Source organism: Pseudoliparis swirei, chromosome 22 (genome assembly GCF_029220125.1).
Source record: "Pseudoliparis swirei isolate HS2019 ecotype Mariana Trench chromosome 22, NWPU_hadal_v1, whole genome shotgun sequence".
NCBI lineage: Eukaryota > Metazoa > Chordata > Actinopteri > Perciformes > Liparidae > Pseudoliparis > Pseudoliparis swirei.
In genome coordinates, this window is record NC_079409.1 from 20,722,451 (window position 1) to 20,741,853 (window position 19,403).

Here is a 19,403-nt window from a genome sequence, read left to right on the forward strand (position 1 = left end):
CTTTAATTACTCGACTTCCATTGTGACTCCCACTTTATATTACACACTTAGACAGTGTTTTAGCAGAACGTTTCCTGTGTGCAGCTACACGCAGAACCATGAAGGTCCATCTGGAACCGACAATGGATCTTCAGAGTGATGCCATGAAAGAACCATTTCTGGTTCTACAAGGGACCTTTCAAACCAGGGTTGTCGAAAGAACCATTTCCTTATTGAGGTCTTCAACAAACCTATAAAGGTGTCTCAAAGAACCTCTAAGACATGGTTCTTTAAAGCACCATTTATGGTTCTACAATGAACCTTTCAAACCAGGGTTCTCTAAAGAACCATGTCCTTAAAGAGTTCTTGAATGAACCTATAAAGGTGTCTCAATGAACCTTTGAAACCAGGGTTCTTTAAGGAACCATTTCTGGATCCACAAAGAACCTTTCAAACCAGGGTCTCTAAAGAATCATATCCTTAAAGAGTTCTTTAACAAACCTATAAAGGTGTCTCAAAGAACCTTCAAAATATGGTTCTTTAAGGAACCATTTATGGTTCCGCAAGAGCTAAAAAGAAGAGCTAAAAATAACCTTTATAACATAGTTCTTTAAGGAACCATTTCTGGTTCCGCAAAGAACCTTTCAAACCAGGGTTCTTTAAAGAACCATTTCCTTAAATAGTTCTTCAGAGAACCTATAAAGGTATAGCAAAGAACCTTCAAGACATGGTTCTTTAAGGAACCATTTATGGTTCCACAAAGAACCTTTCAAACTAGGGTTTATGAAAGAACCATATCCTTAAAGAGTTCTTCAGAGAACCAATGACGGTGTCTCAAAGGGAAAATGGTTCTTCAGTAGGTGATGGTTCTTCGTAGAACCACACAGTCTATTAAAGAACCACTTAAGAACCATTATGTTTCTGTGTGCACAATAAAAGTAATGCTTCTGGATCCTGATGAGAAGAAATGTAATCAAATCTCTGGCGGATCCCAAAAGTGTCGTTATTGATCGGTGATCAATGACTCTCATCAGACGACCGTAAAGAGCAGCCGGCCTCTTCATCTCTCCGACGGCTGAAACCTCAACGTGTCTACGAGCTACCAGGAAAGCTGGATCACCGCACGCAATGACAGCGAGAGTCCAAAAACACAACAACAACAACAACAACACATCCTCTTTGTGGTCATAAATAATAAAAAAGCCATCGCCCGTCGATAGCAATATGTCTAGAAGGAGACTCGCTTCTTGGCATTGCACTTAACCACAAGACAGCCTTTGCTTCTGAGCTTGACCTGCCCCTAAGAAGGTCACGACACACACACACACACACACACACACACACACACACACCGACTAAACATACAGGAGCAGCTCTGCTTTAGTGAGTCCCATTAGACACTTCAAAACCTCCACTTTAATGAACACCATGCCCCCCCCCCCCCTCCAAAATCCTCTCTCTCTCTCTCTTTCTCTCTTTCTCTGTCTCTCTCTCTCTATCTCCCTCCGAATCCCAGAGCCAGCGGCTCACACTCCAATGTTAGCGACTCAGCATGTTTTTTCGGCGCGGTGCGGACGCGGTGCTCTCGATCATCATTAGGGTTTTTTTTTCTTTTTTTCTCGGAGTCCTGGGGTCTGGGAACGCTGCCAGGATGTGTAAAAGTTTCCATGAGGAAAGCCTCCGGTTGCCATTCGGAGGCATCCGCGGTGGACGGAGACTCCTCAGGAAGGTTAGAAAGACTTATTTATTTTTTTCTCTTGCCGGGAGGCAGGGAAGAAGGAGGAGGAAAAGGTGTGTGGGGGGGGGGGGGGGGACACAAACAATTGTGTTTTCATTTTGTGAAAAACAAGTCGAGTGGAGTTTTTTCTTTTTCTTAAACGCATCAACCTCGAATTTTTTGGGGAGGAAACAATCACAAGGAAAAACGACCCAGAAGCACGAGGCAATCAGAGCACACATGTCAAACGTCAGAACGCCGACAGAGGCGGCGGCGGCGTTATGCGCGGCGTGTTTTTGTTATTCCGAATGGAATAAGGCTCCTCTGTTTCCCAGAGAGGCAGCTGGGAGGAATCGGGGCCCCTGATTAGCGACCATAGTTCATTTGCCGAGCGCCGCGTACGTTCGGCCTTCATGATATCACTGCAGCCGCTAATGAGACGGGACACGCGGCAGCAGCCTCACGGGGCCCCGACTCAGCCAGCAGACACACACACACACACACACATACATCTGCAGCCGAATACCTATAAACATCGGGAGTAGAGCCCCGAGTGATGGGAACTTTCCAAAATAGTTTGTGTAAAAGAAGAAAAAAAAGCCACGTTTAAAAGATCAAATGCGCGCGTGTGTGTGTGTGTGTGTAAATGTGGACAGACACGTGCGTCAGTGGTTCGGGGGGGATGATGTCACCGCAATCGCTCCTTCAAGACGTGTGACAAAGCATGCCGTCATTTTTTTTGCATTCTTTTCTTCTTCTTCTCAGCGTGTAATTTAGCGCGGTCGAAGCGTAAACGCTGCCGTCGGACCGCGGTTTCTTCATCAACTCCACCGCGGTCGCGTGCGCGCTGATGTCACTCCAACGGCATTCCGCTCGCTGTCACGCGCCTCGTAAAGAAATTCGCTCGCTTCTCTTCTCCGACCCCGCCGCTCCAGTCCTCCCCTCTGGGGGGCGCTGCAGAGCCCCGTACGCTAACACCACCAGACACGAGAACGGCTTCTTTCCACTGGCCGTCACTTATATGATATTAATCAGACACATCCATCTTCGCTATGTGCACTAATATCCATATATACATATATATATATATCTATATATATACACATATATATCTATGTATATACACTACCATTCAAAAGTTTGGTGTCACTTAGAAATGTCTTTATTTTTCAAAGAAAAGCACTGTTTTTTCAATAAAGATAACATTGATCAAAAATACACACTATACATTGTTAATGTGGTAAATGACTATTCTAGGTGGAAACGTCTGGTTTCTAATGAAATATCTCCATAGGTGTATAGAGGCCCATTTCCATCAACTATCACTCCAGTATTCTAATGGTACATTGTGTTTGCTAATCGCCTGAGAAGACTAATATCTGATTAGAAAACCCTTGTGCAATTATGTTAGCACAGCTGAAAACAGTTATGCTGGTGATATAAGCTATACAACTGGCCTTCCTTTGAGCTTGAAGTTTGTAGAACAAAATTAATACTTCAAATATTAATCATTATTTCTAACCTTGTCAATGTCTTGACTATATTTTCTATTCAATTTTCAATTCATTTGATAAATAAAAGTGAGTTTTCATGGAAGACACAAAATTGTCTGGATGACCCCAAACTTTTGAACGGTAGTGTATATATATATATATATATATATATATACAATATATAAACAACAGTGACAATGAATATATATATATATATATATGTATATGTATATGTACATGAATAAACATAACCTGAAAGATTTATTTTTTTCTATTTTTTGGGAGTTTTTCCTGATCCGATGTGAGGTCAAAGGTCAGGGATGTCGTACGTGTACAGATTGTAAATCCCTCTGAGGCAAATTCTTCCTTTGTGATATTGAGCTAAATAAATTCAATGTTGCTTTTCTGTTGTCTTTAATGTCTTATTCTTGTATTTATCCAACTATTTGCAAATGACATGTATGTACGACGAGTCAAACATCCACGTGTGTGCACACACACACACACACACACGCATGGCCAATAAAGCTGATTCTGATGAGAAGTGGAACAGGTGTGTGTGTCGAGTGAAAACAACTTCTCCCACGTAGCGCTGGATCCTTCCTCCATTAAAAACCTCCACCGGACACCCCCCGATCGCTTCTATGGCAGCAGAGGGAAGAGTTTAGCAGATTACAATGGAGGCTGTGTACGGCAGTCCGGAGGAGGGGGAGGAGGGGGGGAGGGGGGGGTCTGAATCCCAGACCCTTTCCCTTCCGTGCTTAACCGAGCTCTCCTCGCGGTACAGTAGCTCACCGTTGATAAGTTGAGTGATTTCTCAGGGGTTGAGTAAAAAAAAAAAAAAACTCCGGGGCTTGGCCAGGAGAGACGCATTTCCTCCGGCTGACGAGCGCCCGGAGGCCACGGCGTGGGAGCGTGGGAGGCGGGCCGCGCTCTCGTGGAAGATCAAGTGTGCTCCGGCGGACGCCAAATCACCGGCTCCACGATTGCCGGGGAGGAACTGCCGCTGCTCTCCATCGCTGGCGTTAAATCACCCTGCCGCTGTGGTGAGGTCATCCACTTGTCCCTCCCCCCCCCCCCCCACACACACACTCCTCTAATGGAGCTGCTTTTTTCTTTTCGATCTTATTTATTTTAGCTTAGGGGAAGGGGCCGGGGCCCCGGGAGCCCGTAGATGCCTTCAGGGGTGTGCTGTTACCACCGCACACTTACAGAGGGCTCCGCCAGCTCCGCCGGCTCCACCGCGCGATGCCCGCTGCAGACGTCAGGCGATGCGAACCGGCGGCGCGCCAAGGTTTTTTCTCTCTCTCTCGATGCTTCGCCGTTCCTCGGCGTGATCGATTCGCATTCCTGCACGGTCCCTAATGCAGCCGTAATCACCGGCTGGATGCATTTCAACCACCGGGGGGGGGGGTTTTACGGAGAGAGAGAGCGATCGAGCGCCGCTAACGCGACAGAGGATGGAGGAGTCGGGAGGAGAAACAAGATTAGGGGCCGGTTCCTCCTCCTCCTCCGCGCCGCGCCGTCCGTTTTGGGGCTCTCCTTTCCGCGCCGTTGGTGTAAAAGGAGCCTCCCGTTGCAACCGTATTACTACACAAACGCTAAAAGAGAGCTACGGTTTCACTTCATCCGATCACGGCCGACGTTCAAAGACGTAAGTGTCGATAAAAACAGACGGGATTATTATTATTTTTTTCTTCAAACGAGCAGTTTTTTTTTAATGAGATTTCCCGGAGCGTTGACGTGAAAAAATCAGGCGAGAGAAAAGAAACAGGAGAGAAAAAGTTGGATATCAGTCTATCAGTCTAGAGAGCAGATAACAGAGCCCCCCCCCCCCCCATCTCTGTGTTGTCTGTTTATGAGGTGAGGACTAACGGGACTCATCAAGACTGACAGATTTGCTGACGACTGCATCTCAACTCAATTACAGTTCCACGGCAAAAACTCCCCTGGTCCCCTCACGCCAGAGCTGTTGATTGAACACACACACACACACACACACACACAAAGCCGCACACAAACACACACGCACTAGACATCACTTTACTGAACAAAAGGTGCACAGGAAGGGTGATATTCCTGACTTCAATGTGGAGCTGTGTGTGTGTGTGTGTGTGTGTGTGTGGCGTTAACATCTTAAACTGGCCCGATGCCATTGATGTGCTCTATGAATATACGTCATAACAACCAGCGGAGCCTCTGCCGACACAGATAACAGGTTGGCGACCTGAGGGACACACACACACACACACACACACACACACACGCTGCGAGGTGGACACGGGAGGCAATAAACTGTGGCGGGGGAGGGGGGGGACACGCGGGTCCCTCGGGTGTGACTGGTTTCATTACTGAGGAGGGACCGGTGACCCCCACGGACCCCGCGGCCTCCCCTGATGACGGCAGCCGCAGTGTAGGGGAGACGGGGAAAACAAAAAGCCTCCGCCCTCCGCCTCCCATAGAGAGATGGGGGGGGGGAGGTTGGCTCGGTTCAGGAAACCTCGACCCATTGTTTTGCTTCCCTCGTTAGCCGTTGAGTCAACAGGCCGAGCGCGTGCCGCCGTTTGGGGTTCTGCTCTGACCTCAGCGCTCTCGTGTTTTGACAGATTGTTTTTTAAAAAATCACATCGAGGCAAACTTAGCGTTAGGACAACAGGTTTTTTTTTCTTCTTCTTTCGCCAAAAGAAGCAAAAAAATAAAAATCTGCCGTGCTTCTAAAATTAAAACGAAATGCGACGTTAAATCTGCTGCCAGCATTCCATCAGGAAATACGTGTGTGTGTGGCGGGGGGGGGGGGGGGGGGATGGGGCAGGGCGCGGCTAGATAAGCCAGAGGTGTGAGATAAATGCGGCGCGCTACATAAACAGACTTTTTTTTTTTTATTGCCGTGGACAGAGAACTCATAAAAGCAAACACCAAAGCAAAATGTCTCCCCGCCATCAAATGGAAACGAGCAGACTACGTCACCTTGTTTCTCCCAACTCACCGTCGTCTAGGTACATCTGGTCCAGTTCCTGGGGCTCCTGTTTGACGGTGACGGCCATCGGGGGGGGGCTGGCGTCTTCGGGTAGCAGGCCGGGCGAGCTCCCTCCGGCCGCTGACCCGGCCTGACCGCCGCCGGGGCTGTAGGCCCGAGCGAACGGGCTCTCCACGGCGCCCCCGGGGGTGGAGGGGTGGGACGCCGGGGAGGATGAGGGACTGCTGTTGGCATAGATAGGATGGTAACCATGGGGCCCTGGGCTGTGGAGGTGGATGGGGCTGCCTTGAGGACGAAGCAGAGGGGAGCTGTGGTCTGGCGATGCCGGGCGGGCGAGGTCGGGGCGGCCGGGGCTCTCCTGCATTGGGGGCGCCGCGTGGGTGGGGCTGTACGCCACGGGGGACAGGTCATGCAGGGCGGGGCCGGAGGAGGAGCTGGGGGACGACGATGGCACAGCGGCACGGCGAGGCGGGCAGGGAGGGTAGCCGCCGACCAGGCAGGCGTCGGGGTCGGCTACGGGCGCGGCGGCGGGGGCGAGCCTGGGCCGGCCGTAATAGGGCTCTGAATGTCTCGCGATGCCCAGAGAATCATATTCGTCATTGGGTTCTGTCTTTATTATCGGCGCTGGGGGGAAAAAAAGTAGAAAGAAAGGTGGAGATATTAAAATAAAACGTGCAGGGAATCCACGTGGCGGCAAAAAAAAGAAGCAAAAAAATATATATGAGGCGAAGAGTAAAAGCAGTGAGCAAAGCACAGTCGAGGCCGCGCGACCAAACAAACAACCACCAGTGGATATGTAGACGGGCTGAGAAACCCTCACCCCTCTTTTCCGCATCGGGAAGAGAAGAATAAGGGTGGGGGGAGGAGAAATGGATGAGTCATCAGTGTGGAAAGCCACAGCTGGCTCTAATAACGACGAAGACCTATTTTCTTTGGACTCTCTTCCAGTTCTGATATCCAATAAAATATGAAAGCTGCTGCCGCTGCCGCTGCCCGAGGAGCACCAGGACCCCGAAGGTTTCCCCTCCACACTCTACAAGTAATTGTTTCTCTCGGGACCAAAAAAAGATAGAGAAGGAGAGAGGGTGAAAAAAAAGAAAGAAAAAGAAAAGGAGAGAGGAGATGATTTGATTTTTGATTAGGCCGCCTGAGCTCTCCCTAAGAGGCCGAGGAGGAGCTGCGCCTGTGGTTTTCAGGATCTCCAGGCTCCCCCCCCCACCCCCGGCTAATGGAGGAGAGTGCAGTGACCCCACTTGATCATGCCTTCCTCCTCTCTCTCTCTCTCTCTCTCTCTCTCTCTCACTCCCTCTCTCTCTCTTCTAATTTCTAAACCAGAGAGCATCGTCTGCACCGTTTCCTGATTGCTCGTGACGGACAGGTATCGCATGCTTCCTGGAGCCGCTATGGAAAAAAATCTATATATATATAAATCAACTTTCTATTAATTGAGAAAAATGGAACAATAAGTGTATTTTGCGGGGGGGGGGGGGGTATCCACGTCAACAAGCTCACTGGCGAGTTATTATTATACAAGTCCATATACGCACAGCAGTGTGCGGCTAATAGGGCCGGTGTTAAGACACCCAGATGCATCGCAAAGGGCCGTGAGTCACAATGGCCGCTCTGTTTCTCTCGCCGCACACGTTGTTCACGGGCGTGCCGGGGGTTCGATGCCAACTGCCAACCCTTCACAGGTTTTTGTTGGTGTCCCGAGTGACATTTACTCAAGGAGTGCAGATGTCAACATGGACAGATGCCCGTCTCCGCCGTGTGTTTGCGTCGGTCACACAACGGGAGCTCCGAGGCGTGTGAAGCGAGCAGCGCGGCGCGTCTCTCCCGACGAAGCCGCGTTTTTTTGTTTCTCACCGCGTTGTGTATTTTTCTTTTGTCGGAGAGAGAGTTGGACGTGACATTCATCGCGGCGGGGGAGTTCGCGTCTATGTCAGCCCGGGCTGCGCTCAGGGCCCCGGGGACCCCCCCCCCCCACCGCCCGGGGGTGTCGGGGCGAGTCCCGCGATGCCCTCCACCACAAGTCACATGGCTCGCACTACATCCAGCAGCCTCAGTGATTCTCTGTCTCTTCCTCTTTTTGTGTTGTTGTTGTTGTTGTTGTTGTTGTTATTGGACGGCACAGTAACACAGATTCACGACGTGTGAAGAGTTGCATCAGCGAACTAATATATGAGTGAAAACAAGTGTCATATTTTCTACGGATGTCATAGTTCCCAGTCCTCGTGGTGATTTAATTGCCCTTCTTGAGGTTTACCAGATCTGATCAGCGCGTCACAAGACGACCGAGAGCCACACGAGAATCCAAAAAAGGGGAATCAGCCGTATCTAGAGATGGGATGCTGTTGACCTATGCAGCCCCCCCCCCCCAATATGTCATCCAGTTAGAGTGAATTTTTAAACAGCAGTTTGGGTTTCTTGCAACTTAAGGTTCTCAAATCCATAAAATGTGACATTATTTCCCCGCATGCTCTGATGATGAGCGAGGCCGAAACAGGAAATTAAATAACGTCGGACTAATGGCCCCTTCTAACAACTTTCAAACTATTTCCCCCCTCCCCACGATATTCTCCCTACTCTGCTCCAGATATAAAAAAGAGCCCCCCCCCCCCCCCATCTGCGTGTCGTCCTTATTTTTTTTCTCCCACTTTGTACGAGAGCTGAGAAAACAGATTCGCCAGGCGAGTCCCAACTCTTCAGCTGGCTTCTATTTCCTCCCAACCTGTGGGTTACGGCCCACAGACAGTTGATGTTCTGCACATGGTCTCCTCTCTCTATTCTCTGGCAGTCCGCCCCCCCCCCCCCTCCACCCCCCCCCCCACCCCCGCCCCGTCTGCTCGCATTAAACTGATCGAGCCTGATCCGGCTATTTTATTGAGCCGCTCGTTTTCCTCCCGAGGGGGGGGAACGGGAAAACAGGGGACGTAGATGTGCGTAACGGTGCGTTTGATTACGACGGAGCAGAGACCCCCTCTCCACTTGTAGCCATCCAGCAAGTGTGTGTGTGTGGGAGTGGGAGTGGGTGGGGGTTGTTGGGGTTACGGGATGCTGCGCAGAAAGAAAAAATAAATAAAGAAATAAAAGAAATGTCCCCAGTGTGGAGGCAATCTGGTCACCGCGTGCTGCAGGGTGATGGGTGACGAAGCCCGACGGCCCCGAGACATGACAGACACGGCTCAGCGGTTGTCCAGAGGGTGGGGGGGGGGGAGCATGACTGTGCAAATATTTACACAAAAAGAAAAAAGAACAATGTGTGGTCCGTTAACTTTTCCTCGTCTGTGTCATACGACGTCCCTCCCTTCCAGCTCCGACCGCAAGCCAACGCGGCGGCGGAGGGAGTTAAGAATAGAACTCACGGGGGGCGACCAATAATGGGGTTCCCAGAAGCTCTACGCTCTAAGCTTTTTCCAGTCACTTTTATTTTGTGTGTCTTGTGTTTGGTGCAAATTAAATTTTTTTGTTGCACCGAGAGCTTTTTTTTTGAAGAGCGTCACGTCACATGCTCGACTCACGCCATAACGATTGGATGGAAGGAAAAGAGGAGGGGCTTATCCTCCGGGGAAGCTGGCGAGGACGCTCGTACCAAAGGGCAAAAGGCGAAGGGCAAAACTGCCCCTAAGAAATATAATTTTGCCCCTGATGTCACGAGGAGAGGGGCAACACATGCCCCCATAATTTCATCTGATAATTATGATAATTTAATAGCTTTTTGTTTTTGTTCTTTGTTGTGTGTCCTATCTGTGTTTCCTGGTACACACAACATCATTTTGAATTATAAAAAAACTAAGAAATAAGTTATAATTTGTAATAGTTGTTTAAAAAAATGTAATAACAATAAATAACCACAAAGAAAGAAGAATACAAATGTAATGTGATTGTCTGATTTAAGAAAACACTTTGAATCTGTCGACTACTGCCTAATAGTCTTATTATTGCCATGTTTATGACAATTGCTCCTGTACTGTAAGCCTAAATAAGTATATTTAGTATTTTTGAACAATGCTTAAATGTTATTTCACAAGTTTTTGCCCCTGACTTATTTTTAATGCCCCTGGATTTCAGTCAATGGGGGGAAAAGTTGCGCCTTAAAAAAAGATGTACATTTCCTACCCTGGGCTCACCCATTGTTGCTTTTAATGTGTTCTATTTGAATACGTGACCTTTGCCCTTTGAAGCTCAACTGGAAGACATGAAGACACTTTAAACACACCTGTGTGCTCTCTGAGATGAAGACACATTTCAAAGAGGTGTCTCAAAAATCCTGCTTTAACATTCCTAAAGTATGCGATGCATCAACGGGTCCGTATCGACACACACACACACACACACACACACACACACACTGAGGCGTATCTCGGCCTGTCAGCTGGAGGAAGAGCAGCCTGCGTCTCATAATACGTTCATCATTTTTTCACGTTTTTGGAGACGGGAAGTGTGTGTGTGGGGGGGGGCGACATGGACAGAAGTCATCTTCTCGTTTGAGGGGAACACACGGCGTCGGGGTGCACTAGAGAACAACACCGTGGTCACATGACCCGCATGGAGAGCAACGGTGGTTTTCACTAGCATCTGTGTCCCAGAGTGTTTGCTTCAGCCTTCCTGCTGTTTCAAACAAGTCGGGCTATTTAAAGGGCCGGCGTTGCCTTTTTTATATATATATGAGCCGACACCAGAGTGTGAAAGAAATGTTCTCTCTAAACAACGTCAGCGACCACAACTGTGCATGAAGTGGGACAGCGGGCCGGAAAAGAGGCTTTTCAAATGAGCGGAAAAAAAAAAAAAGTGTTGACAACAGTGTGTGTGTGTGTGTGTGTGTGTGCGTGTGTGCGTGTGTGCGTGAGAGAGTCCTCCTCCCCCCAGCCCACCCCGAGTACCTGGCCACAGTGTTGATGGTTTCTCTCAGTGTTGACGTACATGCACACACACACACACACACACACACGCACACACACACACACTTGCAAACAGCTTCCCTAGGATTTCCTCATTCTTTGTTGCTGCATAGAAAGCGTGAATGTAACACATCTGTTTACACGGATTATGACCTTTACGCAGAATTATTTTGGGGAATGCTTTTGAAAAGAAGCGCTGAGTCGTCACTACGGAAGAAGAAAATAAATGTTTCGCCAATTCAATATTTCTATACATCTACATTTATAATCACAACTATAGCTCGCGATCCCATTACCACGTCCTTAACAACGTACCCCCAGTGTCAATAATGTGAGTTTCAACTACTGACGATGCTTCGGCTGCTATATCGCGCTCTAGATTCCCTCTCGGAACATTCTAGTTTATTTTTAAACGTGGGCTTTCCAAAGGAGCGGTCCATCTCCCGATAGAGCTCAATAGCTGGCGTCCCCTTTGGCCGTAACACTCGTGAGTTCACGACGCTCCTCGTCTCCGCCTGTGTGGTCCACGCCGCACTCGGTGGTTTACTTGGCAACAAAAAGAGAGAACGCAACATCTTTTAATTAGGGCCGTGTTTATGCTCAGGGAAATGACCTAGAGATGCGTAGCGGAGGCTGATAAGCTGATAAGCTCCCCCAAGTCCCCCCCCCCCCCCCCCTGTGCGAGTACAGTGTGTGAAATGGATCTGCTCTACAAGGACACCTACGCCGGTCCGGTTACCCACAAGGAACTCGCTCGTCATATCATCAGGCATCTCCAAATACGGGCCTCGCTCAACCGTCTCTCAGAGCCTCGTCCAACAAAAGCCCAAACTGTTATCTCCCGTGGCCATAAACACATCTGCTGATAATCTAAATGTCACATGGTATTAATTTGTTTTTTTTTTAAAGCCAACGCGAGCTCTCCCGGCAGCATGAGACCTCATCCGACGGCCGATCGACGAAGACAAGGAAACGTTGTTTTTTTTTGGTGGAGGGGATGTTCACAATGCGTTTTATTTGAAGACGTGACCTTTGCCCTTTGACGCCCAACTGGAAGACATACAGTCTCACACTTAGAATATTTTTGATCCCATTTTGGTTCGCGGCCCTGGGGGTAAGGAAGAGAGGAAAGTGTTGATTTTCAATCCGACGAAAGTGATCGGAATTCGGACGCCGCACTTACGCCAACCGCGGCGAATTATCGAGCATCGGACGACGTTCAATTCAGCCGAAGTGTTTAAAAGCGACTTATTAACCCTCCTGTGACCTTTGGGGTCAAGTTGACCCCATTCAATGTTTAACATCTCTAAACAAATTACTAACATCAGTTTTTTTGCTTCACATTCCATGACTTTTCTGGGTAAACATAACATTCCCAGTATATGTTTTCAATGTCCCGTACACAACGTGTACGCATCGGTGTTCTTTGGGGTCAATTTGATATAAAAAATATGTACTTAGAAGTAATATAATATAATAATATGAGGTCAATCAGTGAGATTTTAATGGTGATCTGCATATTTCGCCATAGTCGTGAACAAGTATTCTGGACACCTAAACTTGGGAAAGAATATGAATTCTAATAATTTTCTGGAGGTTTTGATTGCTGGGGTCAAATTAACCCCAAGGGTAAAATATGTTAGTACATTTGAAGGTCACAGGAGGGTTAAACCATTTTTACCTTTGCATTGAAAATGCGGAAGGTTATGTTTTGATCGCCGTGTATTTATTTATTTGTATGCGTGTTAATCGCAAAACTAAAAAAGTATTAAACCGAATCGCATGAAATTTGGTGGGATGATTGGTTATTATCCGGGGAGCATTTGATTAGATTTTGGGATCGATCGGTTCAAAGGTCAAGGTCATGAAAAGGTCAACATCTTCTTTTTACCACAGCGCGGTCAATTTCTATCCAATTGGCATGCAACTAATGCCAACATGTTCATAAGTCAATGCCCAATCTTGTGATATGCGAAGGTATGCGCTCTACCGAGTGCCCGTTCTAGTTATCTATGTTTTTTTTACCGGACATGTCTTCGACTCGGTCAAAGTGATCAAAAGTCGGCGCCACGCTTGTGGGACGTAAAGGTTGCTGGTTGGAATCCCCGAACCAGCTGGGACGATGTGGGAAAACACCGCCTTCAGAAAGGATTGCTCGGGATGCCGGAAAAAGTTGTTTAGCAGAAAACTACAACTAGCGATGGGAAAGGGACTCGGCTCGATAAACGGAAGGCATTGTTTCCCCCGAGAGAAGAGCGAGGCTCTGAAGACGTAAAAGATGCAGTATTTAAGAGTCAAGAGTTCCCGATGCGATGATTTTCTGAAAGGCTGAACTCTTCTCTAAATTCTCGGGCCTGAAACATTCCCCAAATTCCAACGTGAAAGCCGTCTCTAAACACCGAGGGCCGGGGACACGTGACGAGCGCACGGGGATGAGAGGCGTTCAGGTTGCTACACGAAGGACGGGGCAAAGCACCGCCTGGTAGATGTGTGTGTGTGTGTAAGTCAGATCGTGGGGTGGGGGGGTTGACTTCTCTTCACCGACAGCGCTCGGAGGCTCTGTCACTCAGCGGGTACACACCTCATCGCTGGGGAACGCCGTCTCGCTCCTGAGTAAACACGCCTCACATCTCCCGCTGCCAGGTGTCACGTCAAAAAAGTCTCCCCCGCCCCCCACCACACACTACAACAAAAATGCCGCACATTTTCCTGGAGAAATACTCTCTCTCTCTCTCTCTATATATATATATTATATATATATATAAATATATATATATATATATACATACCTGCAAACTCATGAGGGGTGAAAAAGGTGACAACGGGGGGGGGGGGGGGGTGGAGGTGACTTTCTTTTTTGTCACCACACCACATCCACGTTGCTTGAAGCCTCAAAGCTTTTAGAACCACAACTACAGTCATTTTATTGTTCTGACCACAAATCTAAATAATGATAATAAACAGTTTAAGAACAAAAGGTCCTCCGCTCTGACTCAGCCCTGTAATGATAGTAATAACAAATATACATTGTCATTATATATAATATGGTTAAAGTCATTCATGAACCAACTTCCTTTTTTTGCCTGAACAGTCCTCATGGACTTCTCCCTGAATCTGTTCTGTCTCTACCTGTTTGTCACGATACTCATATTATAACTTCTATACATATTACATACCTGCCATAAATATCATGATACCCGATACCAGAATTCAATAAAATACCATAAAAACAATATAGTACCATAAATACGAGACTGGTATATTTATCTATAATAGTAATAAATAAAACATCTGTATGGTTCACTTTTTACCAACTTTTTCAACACTTAAATGACAGTAATATTAGTATTAATACAGCCAGATATGAATGAAACTACATGGTTCCATCATAGCATTGATTATACACTATGAGGCCGTTAGTCTCTGACCAGATGATCCACAGTTCATCAGGATGAGCAGCTGTAGAGTTACAGAACTTTACAGACTGAAACATTTCACTTCTGGCATCTTTTTATTCTTTAAGCCGAAGTCTCTAAAGCTGCGCCACTTCTCTCGCTGTGAGCTGCGCAGCGCAGTGTGCGCAGACAGCTCGACACGGAGCAGTGCGTGCGCTCTGATCGCTCTCTTAATGATGTATTGATACTAAAAATATGCTAAATCACATCGTGTTTAACGTACGGGTACTTTGTTAGCATCGCTACACCGTGCAGCGTGACAGCAGCAGATGTAGCGGACTGACATTCAAGCTAACCTAACTTCCCAAACGCTGTCGACGTCTGAACGCTGATTGGCCGAGACGCGACACGTCCCATCAAAGATGTTTTATTGCGAAGAGCACCACTTCACATTTTTCTCCGCGTCTCACTGCAATCTCAACGGCAGCGGGCAAGGTGACCCCCCCCCCCCCCCAAAAAAACAAAAACTCTTCGGATCTCGATTCACGTGGATGACCTATTTTGAGTTCAAAACGGTTAATTTCACCGAAAGGTGACAAGTTTGCAGGTATGTATATATATATATATACATGAGAGGTGGCCAGTATCATGAGGAGATGATTTAGGTAAAAACTAAAAACATTTTTATCAAAGAATGAGAAAATGAGGAGTGAAACGAGTGTCGGTGGTGGTTACCGTTGGGAGGCAGGTAGGTGAAGCGCTGGTACTGGCTCCTCTTCCTCTTGCCGTTGCACACGTAGAAGTTAACCTGCACCGGGCTGGATATTCTCTGGTTCCTGTACGGCGGGATCTCCACAACAACAGTACTCTAGATTACAAATGAGACACCGTGAGACATTTTTACACCCCATGAGTGAAGACAGCTGCTCCATAAGCACAACACACACATGAGATAACATTCACTAGCTGTATTCACACGTCACGTTTCACTGGCACGGTTTGGGGTGCAACTTCCTGCCGCCTATTAATCAACGGCTGTGTTTATTTGACTTCATCTTAATTTAAGGGGGTTTTCAAGAAGGCCTGGACTGGGACCTGGTCTGAATGAAGCCCGTCTGGACTGTGTAGAGCCCAGGGGGACCAGGAGGCCCAGGAGGCCCAGGAGGCCCAGGAGGCGGGTCCTAGTGGGCCGTGTTTGTCTCCGAGGGAGAGAAAAAAACTTTAGGGCTTTTGTTCAATTTGTACAGAGAGAGAGAGGGAGGGAGGGAGAGAGAGAGAGAGAGAGAGGGAGGGAGAGAGAGAGAGAGAGAGAGGGAGAGAGAGAGGGAGAGAGAGGGAGAGGAGAGAGAGAGAGAGAGAGGGAGGAGAGAGAGAGGGGGGAGAGAGAGAGGGAGAGGGGAGAGGAGAGAGAGGGAGGAGAGTGAGAGAGGAGGACAGAGAGGAGAGAGAGTGAGGAGAGAGAGGAGGACAGAGAGAGAGAGGACAGAGGAGGAGAGAGGAGAGAGAGGGAGGAGAGAGGAGAGAGGAGAGAGAGGAGAGAGAGAGAGGAGAGGAGAGAGGAGAGAGAGGAGAGGAGAGAGAGAGAGAGGAGAGAGAGAGAGAGAGAGGAGAGAGGAGAGAGGAGAGGTAGAGGAGAGAGAGGAGAGAGAGAGGTAGAGGAGAGAGAGGAGAGAGGAGAGAGAGAGGAGAGGAGAGGGGAGAGGGAGAGAGAGGAGAGAGGAGGGAGAAGAGGGAAGAGAGAGAGGAGGGAGAGAGAGGAGGGAGAGAGAGGAGGGAGAGAGAGGAGAGAGAAGAGAGAGGAGAGGAGAGAGAGAGAGAGAGAGGAGAGAGAGAGAGAGAGAGAGAGAGAGAGGGAGGAGAGAGAGAGAGAGAGAGGAGAGAGAGGAGAGAGAGAGAGAGAGAGAGGAGAGAGGTGAGAGAGGGAGGGAGGGAGAGAGCGAGAGAGAGAGAGGAGGGAGGGAGGGAGAGAGAGAGCGAGAGAGAGAGAGGGAGGGAGAGAGCGAGAGAGGGAGAGGAAGAGAGAGCGAGAGAGAGAGAGAGGAGGGAGGGAGGAGGGAGGGAGAGAGAGAGAGAGAGAGAGAGAGAGAGAGAGAGAGGGAGGGAGGGAGCGAGAGAGAGAGAGAGAGAGGTGGCCGGCGTACAGTATATATATACACTACCGTTCAAAAGTTTGGGGTCACTTAGAAATGTCATTATTTTTCAAAGAAAAGCACTGTTTTTTCAATAAAGATAACATTGATCAAAAATACACACTATACATTGTTAATGTGGTAAATGACTATTCTAGGTGGAAACGTCTGGTTTCTAATGAAATATCTCCAGAGGTGTGTAGAGGCCCATTTCCATCAACTATCACTCCAGTGTTCTAATGGTACATTGTGTTTGCTAATCACCTTAGAAGACTAATGTCTGATGAGAAAACCCTTGTGCAATTATGTTAGCACAGCTGAAAACAGTTATGCTGGTGATATAAGCTATACAACTGGCCTTCCTTTGAGCTTGAAGTTTGAAGAACAAAATTAATACTTCAAATATGAATCATTATTTCTAACCTTATCAATGTCTTGACTATATTTTCAATTCAATTTTCAATTCATTTGAGAAATAAAAGTGAGTTTTCATGGAAGACACAAAATTGTCTGGATGATCCCAAACTTTTGAACGGTAGTGTAAATATATATATATATTTGTTTGCACAGCCATTGCCTCCGTGTGGAGAGAGGCTCGTCTGTCCCTCCCCCCTCCTCCCTCCTCCCTCTTCCCTCCCTCCTCCCCCCTCGGCAAGTCTGGGCGGATGTGAACTTGCGACTGCTGTCGTCTCTCTGACACGCGGAACACGGAGAGGGGAATTTGTCCGAGTGTTGCCTATAATTCCCGCTGTCGCTCCGGCCGCGCGGCACAAACGGGCCGGAGCGACAGGAAGCAGGCGTTCTGTGGGTCATCGCCGTGGATGGAGGGGGGGGGGGGTCGGAGGTGAGGGACTCGCGTCCTCCGACCCCCCCGTCCCCCCGTCTGCCCTCCAGATGACGACAAAGAAAACACGCAGGTGGCTTCTTGAGTGTGCATGTGTGTGCATGTGTGTGTGTGTGTGTGTGTGTGTGTGTGCGTGTGTCCGAATCAATGAAAGTTAGCACGCCTCTGTAAGCCAATAAAAACACGGGCAGCCGGGATCACTTTAGGGCAGTCTGGTGACATAAGGCACATTGGAGGAAGGCCGGGGCCCCGCTCGCCGCCTCACGACTACAAATAAACACACGCGTTAGTGTTTGTCTTTCATCGAGCTCCCCCCCCCCTCCCCCCCCAACGCCGCCGCCGGCCGAGGCTTTTTTTTTTTACGCCCGGCCAATTTTCCAACATCTGGGACCCCGAGCCGCGGCGGTTACCGGGCGGCCCTACAGGCCAATTAGACATCGGTCCGTCTTTACCCTCCTGACGCAACCCGAGTCATTTACCTGAAGTGAAATAGCAACAACAACAAGAGGAGGAGGAAGACGAAGAAGAAGAAGAAGAAGAAGAAAAACACACCCTCCGGTTGCAGCGTTTAGATGCGAGTGTAATTTGCCGTGCTTAGTGTACACACATAAAAAAGGGGGGAGGAGGGTGGTGTGTGTGTGTGTGTGTGGGGGGCAATGCACGCCGTCATCACGCGGATGCCGCCCTCGCAGGCGGACCTCGCGGACCTCTCACGCTCGGCTGCACGAGGCCCGGCACAGGCGAGGCGTTCAAGAACAATTCACTGTTGCATGTGTGTGTGTGTGTGTCAGAGGCACACAAAAACAACACAATGACATCCCGTGTTTACTCCGTGAGGGGGGAGAGATTGAGTGTAAATTCCATTCAGGATTGCTTGGGCCGCTCGTCGTATCCGACGCGGCGGCGTGTAACGCCTGAGCAGAGGTTACATCATGATTCGGGGACGGAGGAGGAAAGAAAGGGAAAGCGTCGAGGGAGGCCGGGAGCGGCTCCGACGAGTCTTTCGAGGGCGCACTTACATTTTTGACGGAGTCCTTGTCAACTTTGGCTTCCGTCTCCCACAGGTGGTGCCCGTCTGGAGAAGAAGAAGAAGACGACACATGCACATTTAGTGTCACGAGAAAGAGTAATCAGCAGATGACATCAGTGAGGAGATGTGTGCTGGGGCGGGGGGTTAGGGGATTAGGTGTGTGTGTGTGTGGGGGGGGGGGGGGGGCATGTGCTTCAGTGCCCTGATTTAATTAGCTGACTTAACAATACCTCAATAATTTGCTAATTGATTCAAAGCCATTCATTAATTTTTTTCTGTTTCAACTTCTCCAAGTCTTTTAAAATTAAAAAAATAAAAATTCCACATGGATCCTATCTCACTCTGTATTTATTTATTTAGTCAAATATCTATTCAAGTTTTTCTATATACATTTCTTTTTATTTATCCATCATTTTTTGGGGTCTATACTACTTTGTCAGAGTGTATCTTAAAAAAAAAAATCAAATTTAGAATTAAAAAAACATTTTTTTTAAATATTAAAAACCTGTAAGATATAATTTTAGGTTTTTGTGATGGGAATTTGTCAATATTGTACACAAAAAATACAACAAAGTTCAGCATTAACTTCAACTGGAACCGCCCACTTTCTTACTTTCCATCTCCATTAAATGTCTCACTATTTCTATCCCTTCATTAACCCTGGATTAGATTTGTCTTCTTCTTCTTCTTCTCCTCTCCTCCCTTATTTCTATTCTTAGCTCTTCTCTTTGTTCTCGTCTTCTCATGCTCGTCTTGTTGTGGTAAAGGAGGTTTCCCCCTTCGCTGCCATGCAATAAAAAGTCCTGTGAGCTTCTGCAGCTGCGGGACGCCTGCAGAAGCTCAGCGAGTTCGCATTCTTCGTGCTTTTTCTCCGTGACTTCGACGCCACACCTTGACTCTCAGACTCTCGGGGCTCATGCTCGGGCAATCGGCACCGA

General features: G+C 48.1%; 1 protein-coding gene across 1 annotated transcript in view; it reads right to left on the reverse strand.

Annotated features, from left to right (window-relative positions):
• Positions 1 to 19,403, reverse strand: part of LOC130213187 (nuclear factor of activated T-cells, cytoplasmic 1-like) — a 75,704-nt gene that overhangs the window by 18,821 nt on the left and 37,480 nt on the right. Inside the window, exons 8-9 of the mRNA XM_056444653.1 lie at positions 15,198 to 15,330; positions 6,176 to 6,790 (exon numbers count right to left, since the gene is read on the reverse strand). Coding sequence (XP_056300628.1) covers positions 6,176 to 6,790; positions 15,198 to 15,330 — 748 coding nt within the window. The remainder of the gene's footprint in view (positions 1 to 6,175; positions 6,791 to 15,197; positions 15,331 to 19,403) is intronic.